Here is a 19,989-nt window from a genome sequence, read left to right on the forward strand (position 1 = left end):
GGCAAAGAGGAAGTCAAGTCACCAGGACAGTCTGCAATCCTAGGTATGCAAAACCAAGGCAAATTGAAAGCCATAGCCCCTGTGCACGTAGTTCGAGACATGAGAAGTCTAGTGAAAAACACGTACAACAAGTCCTTCAAGGGCGCAGGGGAACCAGCCCATGGGATAGACATGAGTGCTCGTTTGTTTCAGCCATCGGTACACAATCTAAGCAACAAAATGGCTGAAGGAAAGGGAAAGGGATACAGACAAGATGAAAAACCCCTGGTACGGAAAGTCACTCCACCTCTTTCCCTGGACAGAAGGAAAGATCACTCGGCACCAAGAGGAAGCTCAACTAAAGTGGAATCAAATGACAAAAGTCTTACTGTTGGATTTACAAAGGTCAGCCCAATTAGTTTAACCAAGGCAAACAGTTGTGCCTTGTCAAAGCCCTCAGAGACACAGGATAGCCAAGTTGGCACGAGTAAACCTGATGTTCTAGTCAGCGATACAAACTTGAAACCAACAAACAGGACAGACTTGGCACCGCAAGCAAAAGAGGAGGCCTCTACTGACAAGGCAGAGCATGAGATGACCACCAGCTCTGACAAAGATAAACTTTTCCCAGTAGCGCTTCAATATTGTCCCCCAACAGCAATTTCTGAGCAACAGGACTATGCCAAGATAATCAATGATGGCCTCCAGACCCCATGCCTTCCTCCCAGGTCGCAGAGTACAGTGGGGCCTCTGTCTGCTTGCGTCCTAACGGTTGCTTCCACACCCATGGTTCCCTCATATTACTACAAACCCAATCCACTGGGTTATCAGACAATCTCTCCTCACATTGGAGTTCATGGCTATGTTCAAGGGCCTGTTGTGTTTCAAACACCTCTTTATAACCAGCCTCCAGGATCAAATAGTCATACCCCCCTACTGAGATCTCTGTCTGAGGATGGAAAAATGCTAGTCCAGCCAACAGATGGCTCAACCAGTCAAGCTCAGAATGGAGAACCAGGGCTGAAAATATCTTCTCCAGAGAGCCAACAGAACACAGTCTTTGTTCCCATGAGTGCAGAGGCCAGGCTTGGGGGTACAGGTGTGCTGTATCCAGAAGCAGGAGGAAGCATAGCAGCAGGACAAAACCCCCGCCAACTGTTGCTTGACCCGGAAACTGGCCGCTATTTCTATGTGGACATACCTCAGCTGCCACAGCGCAAGATGCTATTTGATCCAGAAACTTGCCAGTACGTTGAGGTCCTACTGCCACAACAGACGCTCCCCAGTGCCGTTTTGCCTGCACCCTGTGCCATACCCTTTGCCTCCCTTCACATCCCACCCATGTATACTCCACAGTGCTTCTCCTATGTACAGTCACATCCTCAGGTGCTCCACCACCAGAACCATGAAACCTGATGGGACCTATAGACTGTAGAAGACAATAAGTCATGTCAAAAGGATCAGATTACCCAGTGCTGGAAAGAAGCTGTTTATAAGCTTCTGGATGAGTGAAACATGTTGACCATCTGCTGCCCTGGCCTCAGGGCATCAAAGCTGAAAGCGTTTTCAGTTAGCACTGCATTCAACACTCCTTACTTCGTAAAGGCTACCTCTGACATGGGTGAGACTGATTATAACTGTTGAAATGTTGTAAGATGCATATGCATTCACACATTCAGGCTACGTAAACAGAGCAGGGGCTTTAAAGGGAAAGGGGCTCAGATCACCTCTGGTATGGGCAATTGAGACTCGCCAAGGGATCTAAGTGTCTTGAGCTTGTTTAGCAAGTATGAGAAAGGTCATGATTTTGTTATTGTAAAATTCATTTATATTTACTAAATGGCAGTTTGAGCCAAATTATGGTTCATGTAAACAAGGGCTTAGTTAAGCACTTCCTGACAACACTTTATTTTTTCATATTTGCAAACTGAAACAAACAGAATTTTAGTGTCTTAAATGACATTTTTAATAAACTTTAACACTTTATTTTAAGGGCCAATTCTCACTATTAACTAGCATGCCTTTCACTTGCATATTGGCTGTTTATAAAGCATATATTAAAGGGATAGAATTCTGTCATTAATTACTCCCCCTTATGTCGTTCCAAACCCATAAGACCTTCATTCATCTTTGGAACACAAATTAAGATATTTGTGATGAAATCTAGGAGCTCTCTGGCCCTACATAGACACGGTCAAGGCACAAGGACGTTAAAATGGTCCATGTGACATCAGTGGTTCAACCGTAATTTTACGAAGCTACAAGAATACTTTTTGTGCAAAAACAAAAATAATGACTTTATTCAACAATTCTTCTCCTTCGAACAATGTCCTTACTACGTTTATGTGTCTTGACCGTGTCTATGGAGGGTCAGAAAGCTCTCGGATTTCATCAAAAATATCTTAATTTGTGTTCCGAAGATGAACGGAGGTCTTACAATAAAAGGGAATTTTCATTTTTGGGTGAACTATCGCTTTAATGCTTTATTTTAGATCCCTTAACCATACCCCATACCTAAATGTAAATAGTTTATTGCTAGTAATAAGTGACAAAATGAGACAAAAGTTTTAGTAATTAGTCAGTTAATAATGAGAATTGGACTTTAAAATGAAGTGTGAACAAAAATTTGGATGTGAACTGGTTTCAAAGTGAATTTGCCCAAAAAATGTGTTCATTGTTTTCCTACTGACACCTGACACTTGTTTATGAAAGACCTTTGCTTTAATCCACAGAGCCGTTATCTGAGATTCAGGATGGCTTATTGACTATATATAACTGATACTATTGCCACATGACTGAATGTTCTGGTGTCAAATGTGAAGCCAGTGAGAGGATGGATGAGAATATATAGATATTTCATTAAAATCAATAAGGATGATTAAATAGGGCTGAACCAGCAAGATACTAAATCAATTTAGCTTTCGAACAAACACTGCGGTAAATCAAATCCTCTGGGCTGAATAGAATCAGAGCCACTACATGATGTTTTATTTGCCATATTGTTAAAAATGAATTGGTAATACTTTACAGTAAGGTTCAGTTGGTTAAAATTAGTTAACACGTTATCATGATCTGACACAAAACAGTACTTTTACAGCATTTAATAATCTTGGTTAATATAAAATTGTACATATACCAGTCTAATAAATATTATAAATAATTCATTTTTAAATTCAAATGAACCTAGGTTAATAAATGCTGCAAAAATGTTAATTGCTAGTTGATACTACATGTTTTTCTAACCTTTTGAACCTTTTTGTAAGACAGATAAAAATGTTTTAGACAGACAGAAAGACATTAGCTATATTTTAATACAAAATAACTTAAGCACATGTTTGTCAAAACTGAATGTTCACATGATCGTGTCCTATGGCTCTTATTGAATACATAGCACACTCTTAGTATTTATAAAAATGATTAGTTACTACAATATGTATATAAATTATTATTTCAGTGTATTTACAATGTAATTTTTCACTATTTTCTGAAGCTAAACAGTTCTGAACACATTGTGTTTAGTGTTAATCACTTGCATATTTTGTACACAATCAAGAGGTAATAAATGAAAAAAAACCCTGACCTTAATTTTCTTTGAATTCATTTCAATAAACACCTAATGTTTAAAGAACAGAGGCCCAGTTTTTTTAAATGCAGTTGAAGTCAAAAGTTTATATACACCTTGCAGAATCTGCTAAATGTAAATTATTTTATCAAAATAAAAGGGATCATACAAAATGCATGCTATTTTTTATTTAGTACTGACCTGAATAAGGTATTTCACATAAAAGACATTCACATATAGTCCACCAGAGAAAATAATAGTTGAATTTATAAAAATGTTCCTGTTCAAAAGTTTACATAAACTTGATTCCAAATACTGTGTTGTTACCTGAATGATCCACAGCTGTTTTTTTAGCGATAGTTGTTCATGAGTTCCTTGTTTGTCCTGAACAGTTAAACTGCCTCCTATTCTTTCTTTAGTTCTTTAGGTCCCACAAGTTCTTTGGTTTTTCAGCACTTTGTGTATTGACAATGACTGTATGATTTTAGGATGCATCTTTTCACACTGAAGACAACTGAGGGACTCATATGCAACTATTACAGAAGGTTCAAATGCTCACTTATGCTTCAGAAGGAAACACGACGCATTAAGAGTCAGGGGTGAAAACTTTTAGAATTTGAAGATCAGGGTAAATTTGAATTATTTTGTCTTCTGGGAAATCTTCTGTAGCTTCTGAAGGGCAGTGCTAATTAAAAAAAATATATATTTAGGCAAAAAAGGGGAAAAAGTACACATCTTCATTCTGTTCAAAAGTTTTCACCCCCGGCTCTTAATGCACTGTTTTCCTTCTGAAACATCAGTGAGCGTTTGAACCTTCTGTAATAGTTGCATATGAGTCCCTCAGTTGTCCTCAGTGTGGAAAGATGGATCTCAATATCATACAGTCATTGTTGGAAAGGGTTCAAATACACAAAAATGCTGGAAAACCAAAGAATTTGTGGGACCTGAAGGATTTTTCTGAAGAACAGCAGGCAGTTTAACTGTTCAGGACAAACATAGGATACGACTATATGTAAACATTTTTTTAGGTGAAATATCTTATTCAAGTCAGTACTAAAGAAAAAATAACATACCTCTTAAAATAATTTACATTTTGCAGATTCTGCAAGGTGTACGTAAACTTTTGATTCTAATGGTGCATTCTGACTTGTCTGTTTTAGATGCAAAACTGAACAAACCAATCAAAATTTTTGACAGAAAAAAAATTGGTGCTAAACTGTGAAAAGATTCAGCTTCACCCAAGCAACATACACTATAATAAACCAAGTCCAATAAAAAAGAAAGGCTAAATTTTGGTGCAGACCATTTCGATTGGAACATCAATCACACCTTCATTTATTTTCATGTCATCCTCCTCCTTATACTTGCAGCATGATGGCTTAAAGCCCCGGAAAGTAGGACAGATCGGCAGGTAGCGCAAACAATCCAGCTTCCGGACCAGCCCCATCCCAATTGGAAAGTCATATGTGTCTATTTTTACAGTTCCTGCACCTGAATAATTCTCAGCCGCCCATTCAATCAGACCTCGCTCTTTTTTGGTGCCTGCACACAAAATGACATGGGAGCGTTTGTTGTCGATTTATCCAATTAATTTTTATATCGATAACTCTTTCACTTACCTGGGATTGTGTTATCAAGTACAAATGCTATGAATCCCCCTACAAACATCTCTGTTGTCAGGAGCACAGTGATGATTTGATCCAGTTCTGCTACACCTGTTGAAATCAGTCAAAACATGTGTATTCACAGTAATAGGTGATAACAGCTGCGGCTTACTTGCTGCAAAAATAAACTGTCTGGCAAATCAACCTGTTTTAATGCTGCCCGGATGAGTGTCCAGGTAATTAGGCAACATGAGGCCAGAAAACATGGAGAAACCCAGAACAAAAAGATTTCTCGAAGAGTTCAGATCCACACTCTGCAGGTTTGACAGGCCAACCGCTGTAATCATACCTGGGTACAAATTAAAAACACACACACACACACACATAAGAAAAAAAAAAAAAAAAAAAACAAGTTTAAACTTCACAAAAAATTAATACACACTACAGTTATGAAGTGTGGGGTTAGATGTTTTTTAAAAAGACGTCTCTTGAATAGAGTAAAAAAACTCAGTTGATTGATTACATTGTTAATTGCAAAAAAATGTTGTATTACAAGTTTTATAAAATGTTAGGTTTTAATATGCAAATGAGGCAGTTTAATGAAATATGCACTAATTTGCATATATTTCTAGTACAAAAATCTAAACACTGGATGAAGTCAGTTAATAAATTCGACGTATTAGAGTTTTTGTATGTCATTTTGTCACTCCATAATTCAGAAAATACTTAGAACAGGCAGAAAATGATAGATGTTTTTACAGTTTTTTGGGAATAAAATGTTGTATAAAATCAAGCAAATTATATATGAACAAATCTCTCTGTAAAAACCTTCAGGATATAGTCAGGAATAAAAATTTAAAGTTTGGTGTGTGTAAGTGCTACTGAAATGGAGATTTATGGTAGGAGGAAAACTCATTTTGAGAAAACAGCCTTTAAAAATATGTATTGTAATTGAAATCTATATGAAATAGATAAAGTGCTATAAAAGTAACACTTAACAGTGTCTTTTGGATGTTTTCTTTCCACTAGTCTGAAAAAATAACTTTATGAAAAACCAAAAAGCCCAAAATCTTAAACTGTGCATGAAAAAATACTGTTTTTGCCTGCAGTGCCTTCCCTTGAGAGCACCAAAACTGCATTTATTTTAATAAAAAAATAAAGTGAAAACTCTAATGTTGTGAAATATTATTACAATTTCTTCTTTAAAATATTTGAAAATGTATTTTATATTTCTTTGATGGCAAAGCTGAATTTTCAGCAGCCATTACTTGAGTCTTCAGTGTTACATGATCCTTCAGAAAATGTTAGTGTACATAATTAAATATTGACTTGTTCCAAAAAAATATGTTTGAAATACAAAATTCATTCATGGCATGTTGACTTGGATGGAGCAAATCTGCAGTTGCTACAGAGTTTCTGGGCTCTTTACTGACACCCTGTGGACAAAGCTGGGATAAAACATCTGCAAATGCTAATAGGTCCAACAAGTTTGTTACCAAACAAGGTGCAGAACATCCCTCCGAGGATAGGATCAGGTAAGGAGGCAAACAGGGCGGTGAACTTCCCAATAGTTCCCAATATAAGCATTATGCCTGCTCCATATTGTATCACCCTCCTACTTCCCACCTGTAGGAGAAATAAAAAAACTAGGACTGATGACAATGGAACGAAGATGAGATGAGTAGAGTTAACAGAGAGTGAACAGATGTCACAAATACAGAACTGCATTTACTGAATGCTTTCTAATATACACTAGTATTATCTAACTCACCTTTGTGATTCCAAGCACCCCTATGTTAGGACTGGAAGAGGTCGATCCATTTCCTGTGCCCAGCAGCCCTGCTATGATACAGCACACTCCCTCTGTAAAGATCCCCCTAGGAAACAAAAGGATAGAAAAAGTAATTCTAAAACCTTACTATACATACAGTCAAGCCCGAAATTATTCATACCCCTGGCAAATTCGGACTTAAAGTTACTTTTATTCAACCAGCAAGTTTTTTTTGACCGGAAATGACACAGGCTCTCCCAAAAGATAATATGTACAAGAGGCATCATTGTGAAAAAAAATAAAATAATTCTCAGCTTTTATTTACATTTGAACAAAAAGTGGCATGTCCAAAATTATTCATACCCTTTGCAAACTGTCACAGTCTATGGGAAAATCCAAAGTTCTATACCATTCCAAATAGTCCAAGCTGTTCTAAAGCACCCTGATTACCCTGATTCATTGGGAACTGCTGTTTTAATCAACTCAACAGGTGAAAAACAGAAGCTCTCTGCTGCTGGTTTGTGGACAGTCATGGCTAAGACAAAGGAGCTCATTGAGGACCTGCGGCTGCGCATTGTGGCTGCTCACAAGTCAGGAAAGGGCTATAAGACCATATCGAAATGTTTTGAAGTTCCAGTGGCTACAGAGTAAAGTATTATTAAAAAATACAAGATGTTCCGCACTGTGAAAAATCTCAGAGGACGTGGACGGAAGCCAAAAGTGACACCTGTGCTGGCCAGGAGGATAGTGAGAGAGGTAAAAAAGAATCCACGGATCACCACCAAGGCCATCTTGATGAATCTGGGCTCTGCTGGTGGCAACGTCTCAAGGCAGACAGTCCAACGGACACTGCACACCGCTGGGTTCCACGGATGCAGACCAAAGTGGACACCACTTCTCCAGATAAGGCACACAAAAGCCCGCTTGGCCTTTGCAAATGCTCATCTGGACTAAGAAGAAGACTTCTGGTCTTCTGTTTTATGGTCAGATGAAACAAAAATTTAATTGTTTGGCCACAATGATGTAGCCATCATTTGGCGTAAAAAAGGAGAAGCCTTCAACACTAAGAACACCATCCCCACTGTCAAACATGGTGGTGGGAACCTAATGTTTTGGGGGTTATTTTACCAGGGAACCTAGTAACAGTAAACGGCACCATGAAAAAGGAGCAATACATCAAAATTCTCAACAACATCATCAGGCAGTCTGCAGAGAAACTTGGCCTTGGGCACCAGTGGACATTTCATCTTGACCACGACCCAAAACACACAGCAAAAGTGGTGAAGAAATGGTTAGCAGACAAAACATTAACGTTTTGCAGTGGCCCAGCCAGAGTCCTGACTTAAATCCAATTGAGAATCTGTGGAGGGAGCTAAAGATCAGGGTGATGGAAAGGAGACCCTCCAACCTGAAAAGAGTTGGAGCTCATCGCTAAAGATGAATGGGCAAAAATACCAGTGGAGACATGCAAAAAGCTGGTCAGCAATTATAGGAAGCGTTTGATTGCTGTGATAGCCAATAAAGGCTTTTCTATTGATTATTGAGAAGGGTAAGAATAATTTTGGACATGCCACTTTTTGTGCAAATGTAAATAAAAGATGATTAATTATGATAATTAATTGCTGGTTGAATAAAAGTAACTTTAAGTCAGAATTTGCCAGGGGTATGAATAATTTCAGGCTTGACTGTATATTCACCAAGAACATATTAAAGACGCAGAGGCAATTATTGAAAAAAAACAACTTAGTTTTTCAGTGTTTCAAAGAATATAACCTTGTTTTAATATTTCTGTGTAAAAGCTATGTTGAGTTTGTTGATGCGTCAGACTGAAATAATCTAAGACATTGTTAAAATTAATCTTAAGTCTCATTTTCCTAATGTTGAGACCCCTTCAAAAGTTATGCAGAGTCATAGGTGCTACACAAAGCCAGGAATAGCGCAATGTTTAAAGGACTTCATCACTGTTTACTCTGGTTAATTGCTCTTCTGTTTAGGACAAATAGTATCTATCCTACTTCCTCTAGGCTAAGTTTCTCTTAATAACTGTTTACAGAGGGGGTCATGTGTTGATGCAATCATTGTGTGATGTCACAACATTTTGGTTGTTACTGCCACTCAGTTTTAACCCTTTAAAGCCTAATGTATCATATTTGTGACCCTGGACCACAAAACCAGTCTTAAGTAGCACAGGTATTTTTGTAGCAATAGCCAACAATACATTGTATGGGTCAAAATTATCGTTTTGTTTTTTATGCCAAAAATCATTAGGATATTAAGTAAAGATCATGTTCCATGAAGATATTTTGTAAACCTCCTACAGTAAATATATCAAAACCTAATTTTTGATTAGTAATATGCATCGCTAAGAACTTCGTTTGGACAACTTTAAAGGCAATTTTCTCAATATTTCGATTTTTGATGCACCCTCAGATTTCAGAATTTCAAATAGTTGTATTTTGGCCAAATATTGACCTATCCCAACAAACTATACATCAATGGGGAGCTTTCAGATTATGTATAAATCTAATAAAAATGGGCCCTTATGACTGGTTTTGTGGTCCAGGGTCATATCTGATAACTTCTAAGGCCTGTACACATTCTAAAATGTGTCCCCTTCAAGTTTTGGTACATGTGTCTTTTTATAGATTTTTATGAAGTAAACATAAGAATAACTTTTATATTGTTAATAATATTTAAATACGAACACTTACTGGACTGAAGCAACTTAGGTTTACCTGACTATCCATTCATCATATTTTAGAAAAACCCTGTTTTGAGAAATGTTTATTTGTACACATATCACTCTTCTCTCTCATCTACTGAAGCCTGTTTTTAAAAAAAAGGTAACTAACTTTTTATCTCACAATTCTGACTTTTTTTCTCCCAATTGCATGATACAAACTCTCAATTCTGACTTTTTTTTCTTAGAATTGAGGGATATATATAGTTATGAGTTATAAAGTCAGAATTGCGAAACATAAACTTGCAATTCTAAGAAACAATCTTGCAATTCTGAGAAATAAAGTTACAATTCTAAATTAAAAAAGGTTATTGCATTGCTTTTTATCTCACAATTCGGACTTTTTCCCTCACAATTATTACTTTTTATAAAAAATATAAATATAAAGGCTAAACTTGGTTAAAGTTTACATCTAGCAATTCTGACTTTATAACTCGCAATTGCAAGTTTATATCACGCAATTATGAGGGTTAAAAGTCAGAATTGTTTGTTTATATCTCACAATTCTGACTTCATAACTCGCAATTGCGAGTTTAGGATATATCTCATAATTACGAGAAAAAAAGTACAAACTCACATTTGCGAGAAAAAAATCAGAATTTGCAATTTTTACTTTATAACTCGGAATTATGAGGGTTAAAAGTCAGAATTGTTAGTTTATATCTTGCAATTCTGACTTTATAACTCACAATTGCAAGTTTATATCATGTAATTTATGAGAGTTAAAAGTCAGAATTGTGAGACAAAAACTTGCAATTCTGAGAACAAATTTGTCTTTTTAACTAGCAATTGCGAGTTTAGGATATATATCATAATTGCGAGAAGAAAGTCAGAATTGCGAGATACAAACTCGCATTTGCAAGAAAAAAGTCAGAATTCGCAATTCTGACTATAACTCACAGTTGCCAGTTTATATCACGCAATTGTGAGGGTTAAAAGTCAGAATTATTAGTTTATATCTCAAAATTCTGACTTTATAACTCACAATTGCAAGTTTATATCATGTAATTTATGAGAGTTAAAAGTCAGAATTGTGAGACAAAAACTTGCAATTCTGAGAACAAATTTGTCTTTTTAACTAGCAATTGCGAGTTTAGGATATATATCATAATTGCGAGAAGAAAGTCAGAATTGCGAGATACAAACTCGCATTTGCGAGAAAAAAGTCAGAATTCGCAATTCTGACTTTATAACTCACAATTGCAAGTTTATATCACGCAATTCTGAGGATTAAAAGAGAATTGTTCGTTTATATCTCGCAATTCTGACTTCGTAACTCACAATTGCAAGTTTAGGATATATCTCATAATTGCAAGAAAAAAAGTCAGTTCTGCCTTTATAACTCGCAATTATGAGTTTATATCACACAATTCTGACTATAACTCACAGTTGCCAGTTTATATCACGCAATTGTGAGGGTTAAAAGTCAGAATTATTAGTTTATATCTCAAAATTCTGACTTTATAACTCACAATTGCAAGTTTATATCATGTAATTTATGAGAGTTAAAAGTCAGAATTGTGAGACAAAAACTTGCAATTCTGAGAACAAATTTGTCTTTTTAACTAGCAATTGCGAGTTTAGGATATATATCATAATTGCGAGAAGAAAGTCAGAATTGCGAGATACAAACTCGCATTTGCGAGAAAAAAGTCAGAATTCGCTATTCTGACTTTATAACTCACAATTGCAAGTTTATATCACACAATTCTGAGGATTAAAAGTGAGAATTGTTCGTTTATATCTCGCAATTCTGACTTCATAACTCACAATTGCAAGTTTATATCATGTAATTTATGAGAGTTAAAAGTCAGAATTGTGAGATAAAAACTTGCAATTCTGAGAACAAATTTGTCTTTTTAACTAGCAATTGCGAGTTTAGGATATATATCATAATTGCGAGAAGAAAGTCAGAATTGCGAGATACAAACTCGCATTTGCGAGAAAAAAGTCAGAATTCGCAATTCTGACTTTATAACTCACAATTGCAAGTTTATATCACACAATTCTGAGGATTAAAAGTGAGAATTGTTCGTTTATATCTCGCAATTCTGACTTCGTAACTCACAATTGCAAGTTTATATCACGCAATTCTGAGGATTAAAAGAGAATTGTTCGTTTATATCTCGCAATTCTGACTTCGTAACTCACAATTGCAAGTTTAGGATATATCTCATAATTGCAAGAAAAAAAGTCAGTTCTGCCTTTATAACTCGCAATTATGAGTTTATATCACACAATTCTGACTATAACTCACAGTTGCCAGTTTATATCACGCAATTGTGAGGGTTAAAAGTCAGAATTATTAGTTTATATCTCACAATTCTGACTTTATAACTCGCAATTACCAGTTTATATCATGCAATTCTGAGGGATAAAAGTCAGAATTGTTAGTTTACATCTCGCAATTCTGACTTAATAACTCGCAATTGCGAGTTCATATCTGATTTCATAGATTTGCATTACAAGCTATCAGAATTTCATCTTGCCATATAAATATCAGCAACTGCACTAAACTGTATATTTTTGCTCAGCTTAGGCCTCTAAATAAAAATAGTGTTTTTTCCTTACTCTAATGTCAGCACCCTATTCTTTGATATCACATATGATCCATAAAAGCCTGATGCATCAAATATGTTACTTTTTGAAAAAAATATTTGGTCTTAATAAGAATAGTTCACTCAAAAATGACAATTCTGTCATTAATTACTGACCCTCATGTCGTTCCAAACCCAAAAGACCTTTGTTGATTATTGGATCTTTGAATACAATTACAGTTGACTATTTTAACAATGTCCTTTCTGGGGCTTAAATGTGTCAGTTGCTGTCTATGCAGGGTCAGAAAGCTCTTGGATTTCATCAAAAATGTCTTAATTTGTCTTCTGAAGAGGAATAAAGGTCCTACAGGTTTGGAACAACATGAGGGTGAGTAATTAATGACAGAATTTTCATTTCTGTACGAACTATCCCTTTAAGCTTCAATAAACTGTTCCATTAAAAATGTATGTATTTTTTCTGAACACAATTTAATATGTCAGGCTTTACAAAATAACTAATAGTTCCGTAATTCACAGTACATTGAATTTCTTTATTATTCCACATGATATGACCATTTTAAAAAGTAATCATGTCATTTTCTTTATTGTTTATCGTCCTTACCTATTGATAGCGTGAATAGGAGGAGGTGGAGCTCCAGAGAGACGAGCGCAGGCGTAATAGTCTCCAATAGACTCAACGATACCAGCTAGAGTGGCACTAAACATTCCCAGCACTCCTGCTACCGTCACTGTGGGTAAACCCCACTGACCTGTGACACACACAAAATCATGAATATGGAAAGAGTTCACCCATTAACCCACCAATATCCTTCCCTCTAATCATACTTCTAATCATTTTACTCTGAAAAAACTGAAAGTCTTAGATTAGATATTAGCCACAAGTGCCACAAGTCAAGCTGTTATAAATCATAGGGTGTGTGATAAAGGAAGCAAGCAAGGTCCTTACATGGATAGGGGAAACGAAACCAAGGCGCCTGGGTCATAATATCACCCCTGGCGTCAGTGCGAGCCTTGTAGCCGTATTGACTGGGGTCGTTTGGCAGCACATTCGTCAGGGTGAGGATATAGCAAACCAGCCATACCACCATGATAGCCATGATGATCTACTAAAATCAGGATAATCGATTACTAAAGACAACATGTTTGAAGCATTTCAATCTGAAAACGCACTGATAACGTGGGTAATGTGAACTTTGTTCAGCCTATCAGGAAGTTTCATTAATTGTGATAAATACTGTACTGGAAACATCTTGAATATCTGCACATGTGTGATGTGACAGCCTTTTTGTTTGGAGTAGCTTGGGAAAGGACAGGCCCAGTTCCTCAAATACTGAGCAAACAAAACAATCAGGAAGATACACCTGGAATGACAAAACACACAGATGTGTAAAAAAAAAAAAAGCTAAATTAAATGCATTTAAAGAGCTTAAGGACTCACAGCATCGACAGGCCCCAGTGGCTGCCCGCGCGGTCTCCTGCCGTCTGGAAGACAGACAAGCCGATAAGGGACACTGTGGGAGTAACAGTCAGGGGTCCGATTGAGTTTAGCAGGATCCCTGGGATTCCAGCAAACCCTATGACCACCTCAATCAGGCTGGACATAATGATAGCACCCTGAATCTACAAAGAATTGACACACAGATGAGGACACAGGATATTATGAAGTCAATGACTGGTTTAGTCTTTGGATACTGGTCACGCACCTCTCGTATTCGCGGTTGCCAAATATGAGCGGTGTTGAGAGGAAGAGTCCAATTGCCGTAAATCTCCTCTGTGAAACCCAAAACCAAGGTTAAGCATTAACTTAGACACAGATATGACCTGCACATTGTGGAATGTAAACAGATTCTCCCTAGACAATACTTTGTAGAAAAAGGGCAGATTCAGAGAAAACGCAAAACTGACATGCCTTTAAATAGTTTTTCTATGTAAACATGTTTCTTGATGCTTTTCAAAGAGAGTATTATATTTTTAAGACACTGTGTCTTTGATGAACATTCTGGAATCGGTCCTTCTCCACAATCTTCCTCAGGGTCCGGTCACCTCTTCTCGTTGTGCAGCGTTTTCTGCCACACTTCTTCCGTCCCACAGACTTCCCACTGAGGTGCCTTGATACAGCACTCTGGGAACAGCCTATTCGTTCAGAAATTTCTTTCTGTGTCTTACCCTCTTGCTTGAGGGTGTCAATGATGGCCTTCTGGACAGCAGTCAGGTCGGCAGTCTTACCCATGATTGCGGTTTTGAGTAATGAACCAGGCTGGGAGTTTTTAAAAGCCTCAGGAATCTTTTGCAGGTGTTTAGAGTTAATTAGTTGATTCAGATGATTAGGTTAATAGCTCGTTTAGAGAACCTTTTCATGATATGCTAATTTTTTGAGATAGGAATTTTGGGTTTTCATGAGCTGTATGCCAAAATCATCAATATTAAAACAATAAAAGGCTTGAACTACTTCAGTTGTGTGTAATGGATCTAAAATATATGAAAGTCTAATGTTTATCAGTACATTACAGAAAATAATGAACTTTATCACAATATGCTAATTTTTTGAAAAGGACCTGTAGGATTTTGGGTCAATTTGACCAGGCCCCTTTTCTAAACAACTCCATTATAGCTTCCCAAAAGGTAAATGTAAGTTCCTTTTGATAATTTTTGACCTAGAGAGTCCAGAGAAATGTACCGCGGTGTTTTTTTTCCCCAGAGATTGAGCGAAAAAGTTGGTTTTTTTTACATCTTCTTTGATTGATAGCAGTGGTTCTAGAGGCAAAGTTGAGGAAAAAATAAGGAGTTCTAACATATGATATGAATATCGAGTGCATGTGCAAAAATGAGCAATGAACAATCGTTTACGGCCTTGAAACTGACGATTTCTTTCAAATTTCTCACAGACCTTTGAGGCTGTGATTCAGGCCCACGAGTTTCATTCCAATTGGCCTCCATTAACCTTGTCTAATAGGTGCTTAAAATTCATTTGCCAATGGTGGCCATGTTTTTTGAGATACGCAAATGTCCTTGTAGACACTTTGGACCAAGACGGTGCTCAGCGATTTTAATGTTGATAGGACAAATGGTTGCGTAGGTGTAGCCATTTTTATGTTTCTTTTTTCCCTCTTATAGCACCACTAAGTGGCCAAGCTCTGCAATTTATGTCCTGTGACCTCAGATTCAGCATTTTATTAAAAGTGGCCCAACCCCTTTCGAATGTTTTGACATCCCTTTGCGACGTTGAGTCGAAAATTGAACTTTTTTTGATAATTATTGATTTTATATCTTCCAGAGAATCTTTCTGCACTGTTTGGTTCCGATCGGGCGGAAAACCTTGGACTAGTTCGCAAAAGTACGTTTTTCAAAAAATCCAAAATACCCAAAAATTTCGTCAAGACTCACAATCAAATCTGAGGCTCAGATTTGATTACTGTAGCGCCCCCATTTAGCCGACTGGGGTGAGCCTTGGTGACATTGTTGGCGGTGTGAGTACTACCATCCCTCCAAGTCTCCAAAGTCTCTACGACTTACGGTTTGGTCTGCACGCTCAGTTTTACGTAGAGATTTGCTAGTCCTTTGCCATTCTAACAATTACAATAGGGTTTCAGCACTACGTGCTTGAACCTCTAAAAAATAATATTAATGCCTGAAAGTGATCTACAGAAAGCTTCAGAAATGTACACAGTATCCAACAATGTTTGTACCTTCAGGAGGACATTTCCATTTGTCCAGCCTCAGAATTGCCTGAGCGGGGATGAGAAAGGCAAAAGCGCTCGCCTGGAACAAAGGCAACCTGAAAATGGCATAGAAAAAAATATATATTGTGACTACTAATCACACATTTCTATATTAATGCACACATTGAATAACTCACCTGACACCAAATGTAGTCTGTATAAGGGTAGTGATGCCCACACAGGTGAAGATGGTGCCTACTAACTGACTGACAGTGTATTGGTCCTGCCCCACACACATGGCTTCAGCCAATAGGAATGGTACAGCAATTGTTCCACTAAAGCATGTTAGGTAGTGCTGGAGATCCAGATATAAGAGGGTTTAGAAGGGATGAAGATGTTGGGTGAGTTAGACTATAGAGTAGTATACAGAGTATAAGAATAGAAGTGTACCTGTAGTCCAAGCAGCACACAAAGATACCAAGGCGGGACATCCTCGATCCTGTAGATCATATCAAATCCTTCTGACTTATTCTGACTGCCATCAGACATCTTGGCATTGTCAGCAGGCATCTCCTGTACCTCTGTACCATCTGCTGAAACAACGCTATCTGGAGGTGGGAGCTAATAGACAGTATTAAAATGAAAGAGTGTAATGGACAATAAGCAGACATATACACAAGATTCATGCATGACAATATTATTTGTGTGCACATCTGTTGATGAAGTCCATTAAAACATGTAATACATACCTATACCTAGTTCCTTGCAAAAGTATTCATACCCCTTAATTTTTTTTCACATTCTGTTATGTTGCAGCCTATGCAATGCTATACTTAGTTGAAGCACCTCAAGACTTTATGGTTTGATTGCGAAAAGCTTCGTACATCTACATTTGGCAATTATCTGCCATTCTTCTCCTTTTGCTCTACCTCTCAAGCTCTGTCAGCTTGGATGGGGGCTGGCAGACATTTTCAGGTTTCCACACTTGCTGTGTGCTTAGGGTCATTGTCCTGTTGTAAGGTGAACCTTCTGCCCAGTCTGAGGTTCTGAATGTCATAGACTAGGTTTCCATTAAGGCTATCTCTATATTTTGCGGTGTTGAGCTTTACTTCTACCCTGACGAGTCCCTCAGTCCCTGCCACTGAAAAACAGCCCCACAGCATGAGGCTGCTACTGCCACACTTTACTTTTGGGATGGTACTCTGCAGGTGATGAGCAGAGCTGGTCTCCTTCAAACATGATGCTTAGAATTGAGGTTCATCCAACGATATAATCTTGTTTCACTAAGTCTGAAGGTCCTGTAGGTGCTGTTTTGCAAATTCCAAGTGTGTCTATTCTGAGAAGAGGACTGAGTTTGGCCACACCGCCATAAAGCCCAGATTGGTGGAGTGCTGCAGTGATGTTTGTCCTTCTGTAAGTTTCTCCCATCTGCATTTATGATCATGGAGCTCAACTAGAGTGACCATTAGGCTCTTGGTCACTAGTCTAACCAAGGCCCTTCTCCATCAATTGCTGAATTTGGAGAGGAGGCCAGCTCTAGAAAGAGTCCTAGTTGTTACACACTTTTTCCATCATGGATAATGGAGGCTACATGCTTCTGTGAACCTTTAATGCAGCAGAATTTTTTTCTGAATTCTTCCTCAGATGTGTGACTTGACGCAGTCATGTTTCTGAGCTCTACAGGCAGGTTTTTAGACATCAGGCTTGGTTTTTGCTTTGATATGCATTTTCAGCTGTTAGATGTTTCAAATCATACCCATTCAATTGAATTTGCCACATGTTAACTTCACTTGAAGTGTAGCAACATCTACAAGCGATACGAATGCTTCTGAGCTAAATTACCCAGAAAAGGGTATGAATACTTTTGCAATGAAATCATTTAAGTGTTTCATTTTAAATAACTTTGCAAAGCTGTAACAAACAAGTTTTTTGCTTTGTCATTATGGTGTATGGAGTGCAGATTGATGTGGGAAAACAGTTATTCAAAGCAGTGTATCATAACGCTGTAACATAAAATGTTAAATGTACGAATACTTTCACAACGCACTCTAATACAGAGATAAAGAATAATGGTCAATTTCACTGTATTAAATGATATAAAGAATTAGTTACATAATTAAATTTGTCATAAAAGCCAGGTTAAAAAGTTACTCTCTTACTTAGCAATTACAATTTGCTTAATATTTAACAACAGATAATGTATCTAACTGTTAAAAAACAGCAAATTAACCTTAGGATACTGAATATGAGTGGCCTCCGTTATCCAAACATCTTTTTTGCAGGGTAGACATTTCCTTGATAGTTGATACACATGACAAGTTAAGTGCTCAATAAAGTGTTAAACTAGTTACAAAAGAGATAACGTGTAAAAACGTGAACATCACGATTCATCATTAGGCAAGACTGTATAAGTTTGTCATTATCCAGGTGCTATTCTAAACAAATATTGCACACACTGACTGTACCAGTACTTACTGACCACAGAGTTAAGAACAAGCATTACAAGGTTACCAAACAGATGCTATTGGTGAATATACACTACCAGTCAAAAGTGTCTGAACAGTAAGATTTTTAATATTTTTATAGAAATCTCTTATACTCATCAAGCCTGCACTTATTTGATCCAAAGTACAGCAAAACTAAGTAATAGTTTTACTTTTTAAAATAACTGTTTTCTATTTGAATATATTATAAAATGTACTTTATTCCTATGATTTCAAAGCTGAATTTTTAGCATCATTACTCCAGTCACATGATCCTTCAGTAATCATTCCAATATTCCAATTTGCTGCTCAAAAAACATTTATGTTGAAAACAGCCGAGAAGAATTTTCTCAGGGTTCTATGATTAAAAGAAAGTTAAGAAGAACAGCATTTATCTGAAAAAGTCATTATCATCACTTTTGAACATTTTAAAGCATCCTTGCTAAATAAAAGTATTAATTACTAAAAGTATCAATTTCTAAAATTATACTGACTCCAAGCTTTCGAATGGTAGTGTATTATGTTACAAAAGCTTTTATTTCAGATAAATGCTGATCTTTGGATCTTTATTCATCAAAGAATCTTAAAAAAAAACATGCACTTGAATGTTTTAAATGTTGATAATAATAATAAAAATAATGAATAAATATTGAAAAGCAAATCAGCATATTAGAATGATCTCTGAAGAATCATGTGACGCTGAAGACTGGAGTAATGATGCTAAAAATTCAGCTTTGATCACAGAAATAAATTCGATTTTAAAATATATTCAAATAGAAAGCAGTTATTTTAAATAGTAAAAATATTTCACGATATAACTACTTTTGCTGTATTTTGGATCAAATAAATGCAAGCTTGGTGAGCAAAAGAGAATTCTTTAAAAAAACATTAAAAATCTTACTGTTCAAAAACTTTTGACTGGTAGTGTACAGATGAATTAAAACATTTTTAATTACATAAAGAAAAAGTGACCTAATTTTCAAAGAAGCCAAGTTTAAAGTTGGCAAGTTACTCTCTCATTTAACATTAATAACTGACTTAATATTTAACCACAGATAATGTATTTAAGTGCAAACTTAAAAGGTGCATGAAGAAACACAAAAGTGATGAAAATCTTTAGGAATGTAACCAAAATCAAATCAATGAACCACAACTGACTGTTCAATCTATATCATACATTACTATGTCTCAACATAGTAATGTAAGTTTCTTAAAGTATCAAAGCTTTTACTTTTTCTTTTACTCTTCTTTTTTAAATAATCCAAGTGCAGTGTAACCCAATTTAGTATTTTGAGTATATGTAAACAAATACATAACAACTCATAGTAAATAATGAGTATTCACTGAGATCTCATTACAAATCCTCAGTGTTCCAATGTGATATTTAACCAACAAACGCTTGCTGTTCTTACTTTCTTTGAGATAACCATCTGCAGTGACCCAGTTCAGTGTTTTCATTCACAACAATGACTCTATACTTTATAGATATTTTACCTTAAGCTCCTCGGTAGTTTCTGACTGATTCATTGGCCCTTGAAGGATGTGCGGGGCTCTGTGCTGCCGTCTCCCAGAGGCCACGTGAGACCTGAGACCCGGCTGGACGCAGAGTGCCGGTTTTATGGGAGAGCGAGAG

The 19,989-nt window shown here is 36.7% G+C and overlaps 1 protein-coding gene across 1 annotated transcript; it reads right to left on the reverse strand.

The window, feature by feature from the left end:
- Positions 1-3,268: 3,268 nt before the first annotated feature.
- On the reverse strand, positions 3,269-19,989 carry slc23a1 (solute carrier family 23 member 1). Its single transcript, XM_073824805.1, has 14 exons — positions 19,851-19,989; positions 16,324-16,494; positions 16,071-16,228; positions 15,901-15,989; positions 13,918-13,985; positions 13,653-13,834; positions 13,455-13,575; positions 13,161-13,317; positions 12,816-12,963; positions 6,917-7,022; positions 6,642-6,771; positions 5,351-5,494; positions 5,161-5,256; positions 3,269-5,083 (listed from the first exon to the last, which is right to left on the reverse strand). The coding sequence occupies exons 1-14, from the start codon at positions 19,881-19,883 to the stop codon at positions 4,827-4,829; spliced, it is 1,860 nt and encodes a 619-aa protein (XP_073680906.1). The 5' UTR covers positions 19,884-19,989; the 3' UTR covers positions 3,269-4,826.

Source organism: Garra rufa, chromosome 19 (assembly GCF_049309525.1).
Source record: "Garra rufa chromosome 19, GarRuf1.0, whole genome shotgun sequence".
In the NCBI taxonomy this organism is placed as follows: domain Eukaryota; kingdom Metazoa; phylum Chordata; class Actinopteri; order Cypriniformes; family Cyprinidae; genus Garra; species Garra rufa.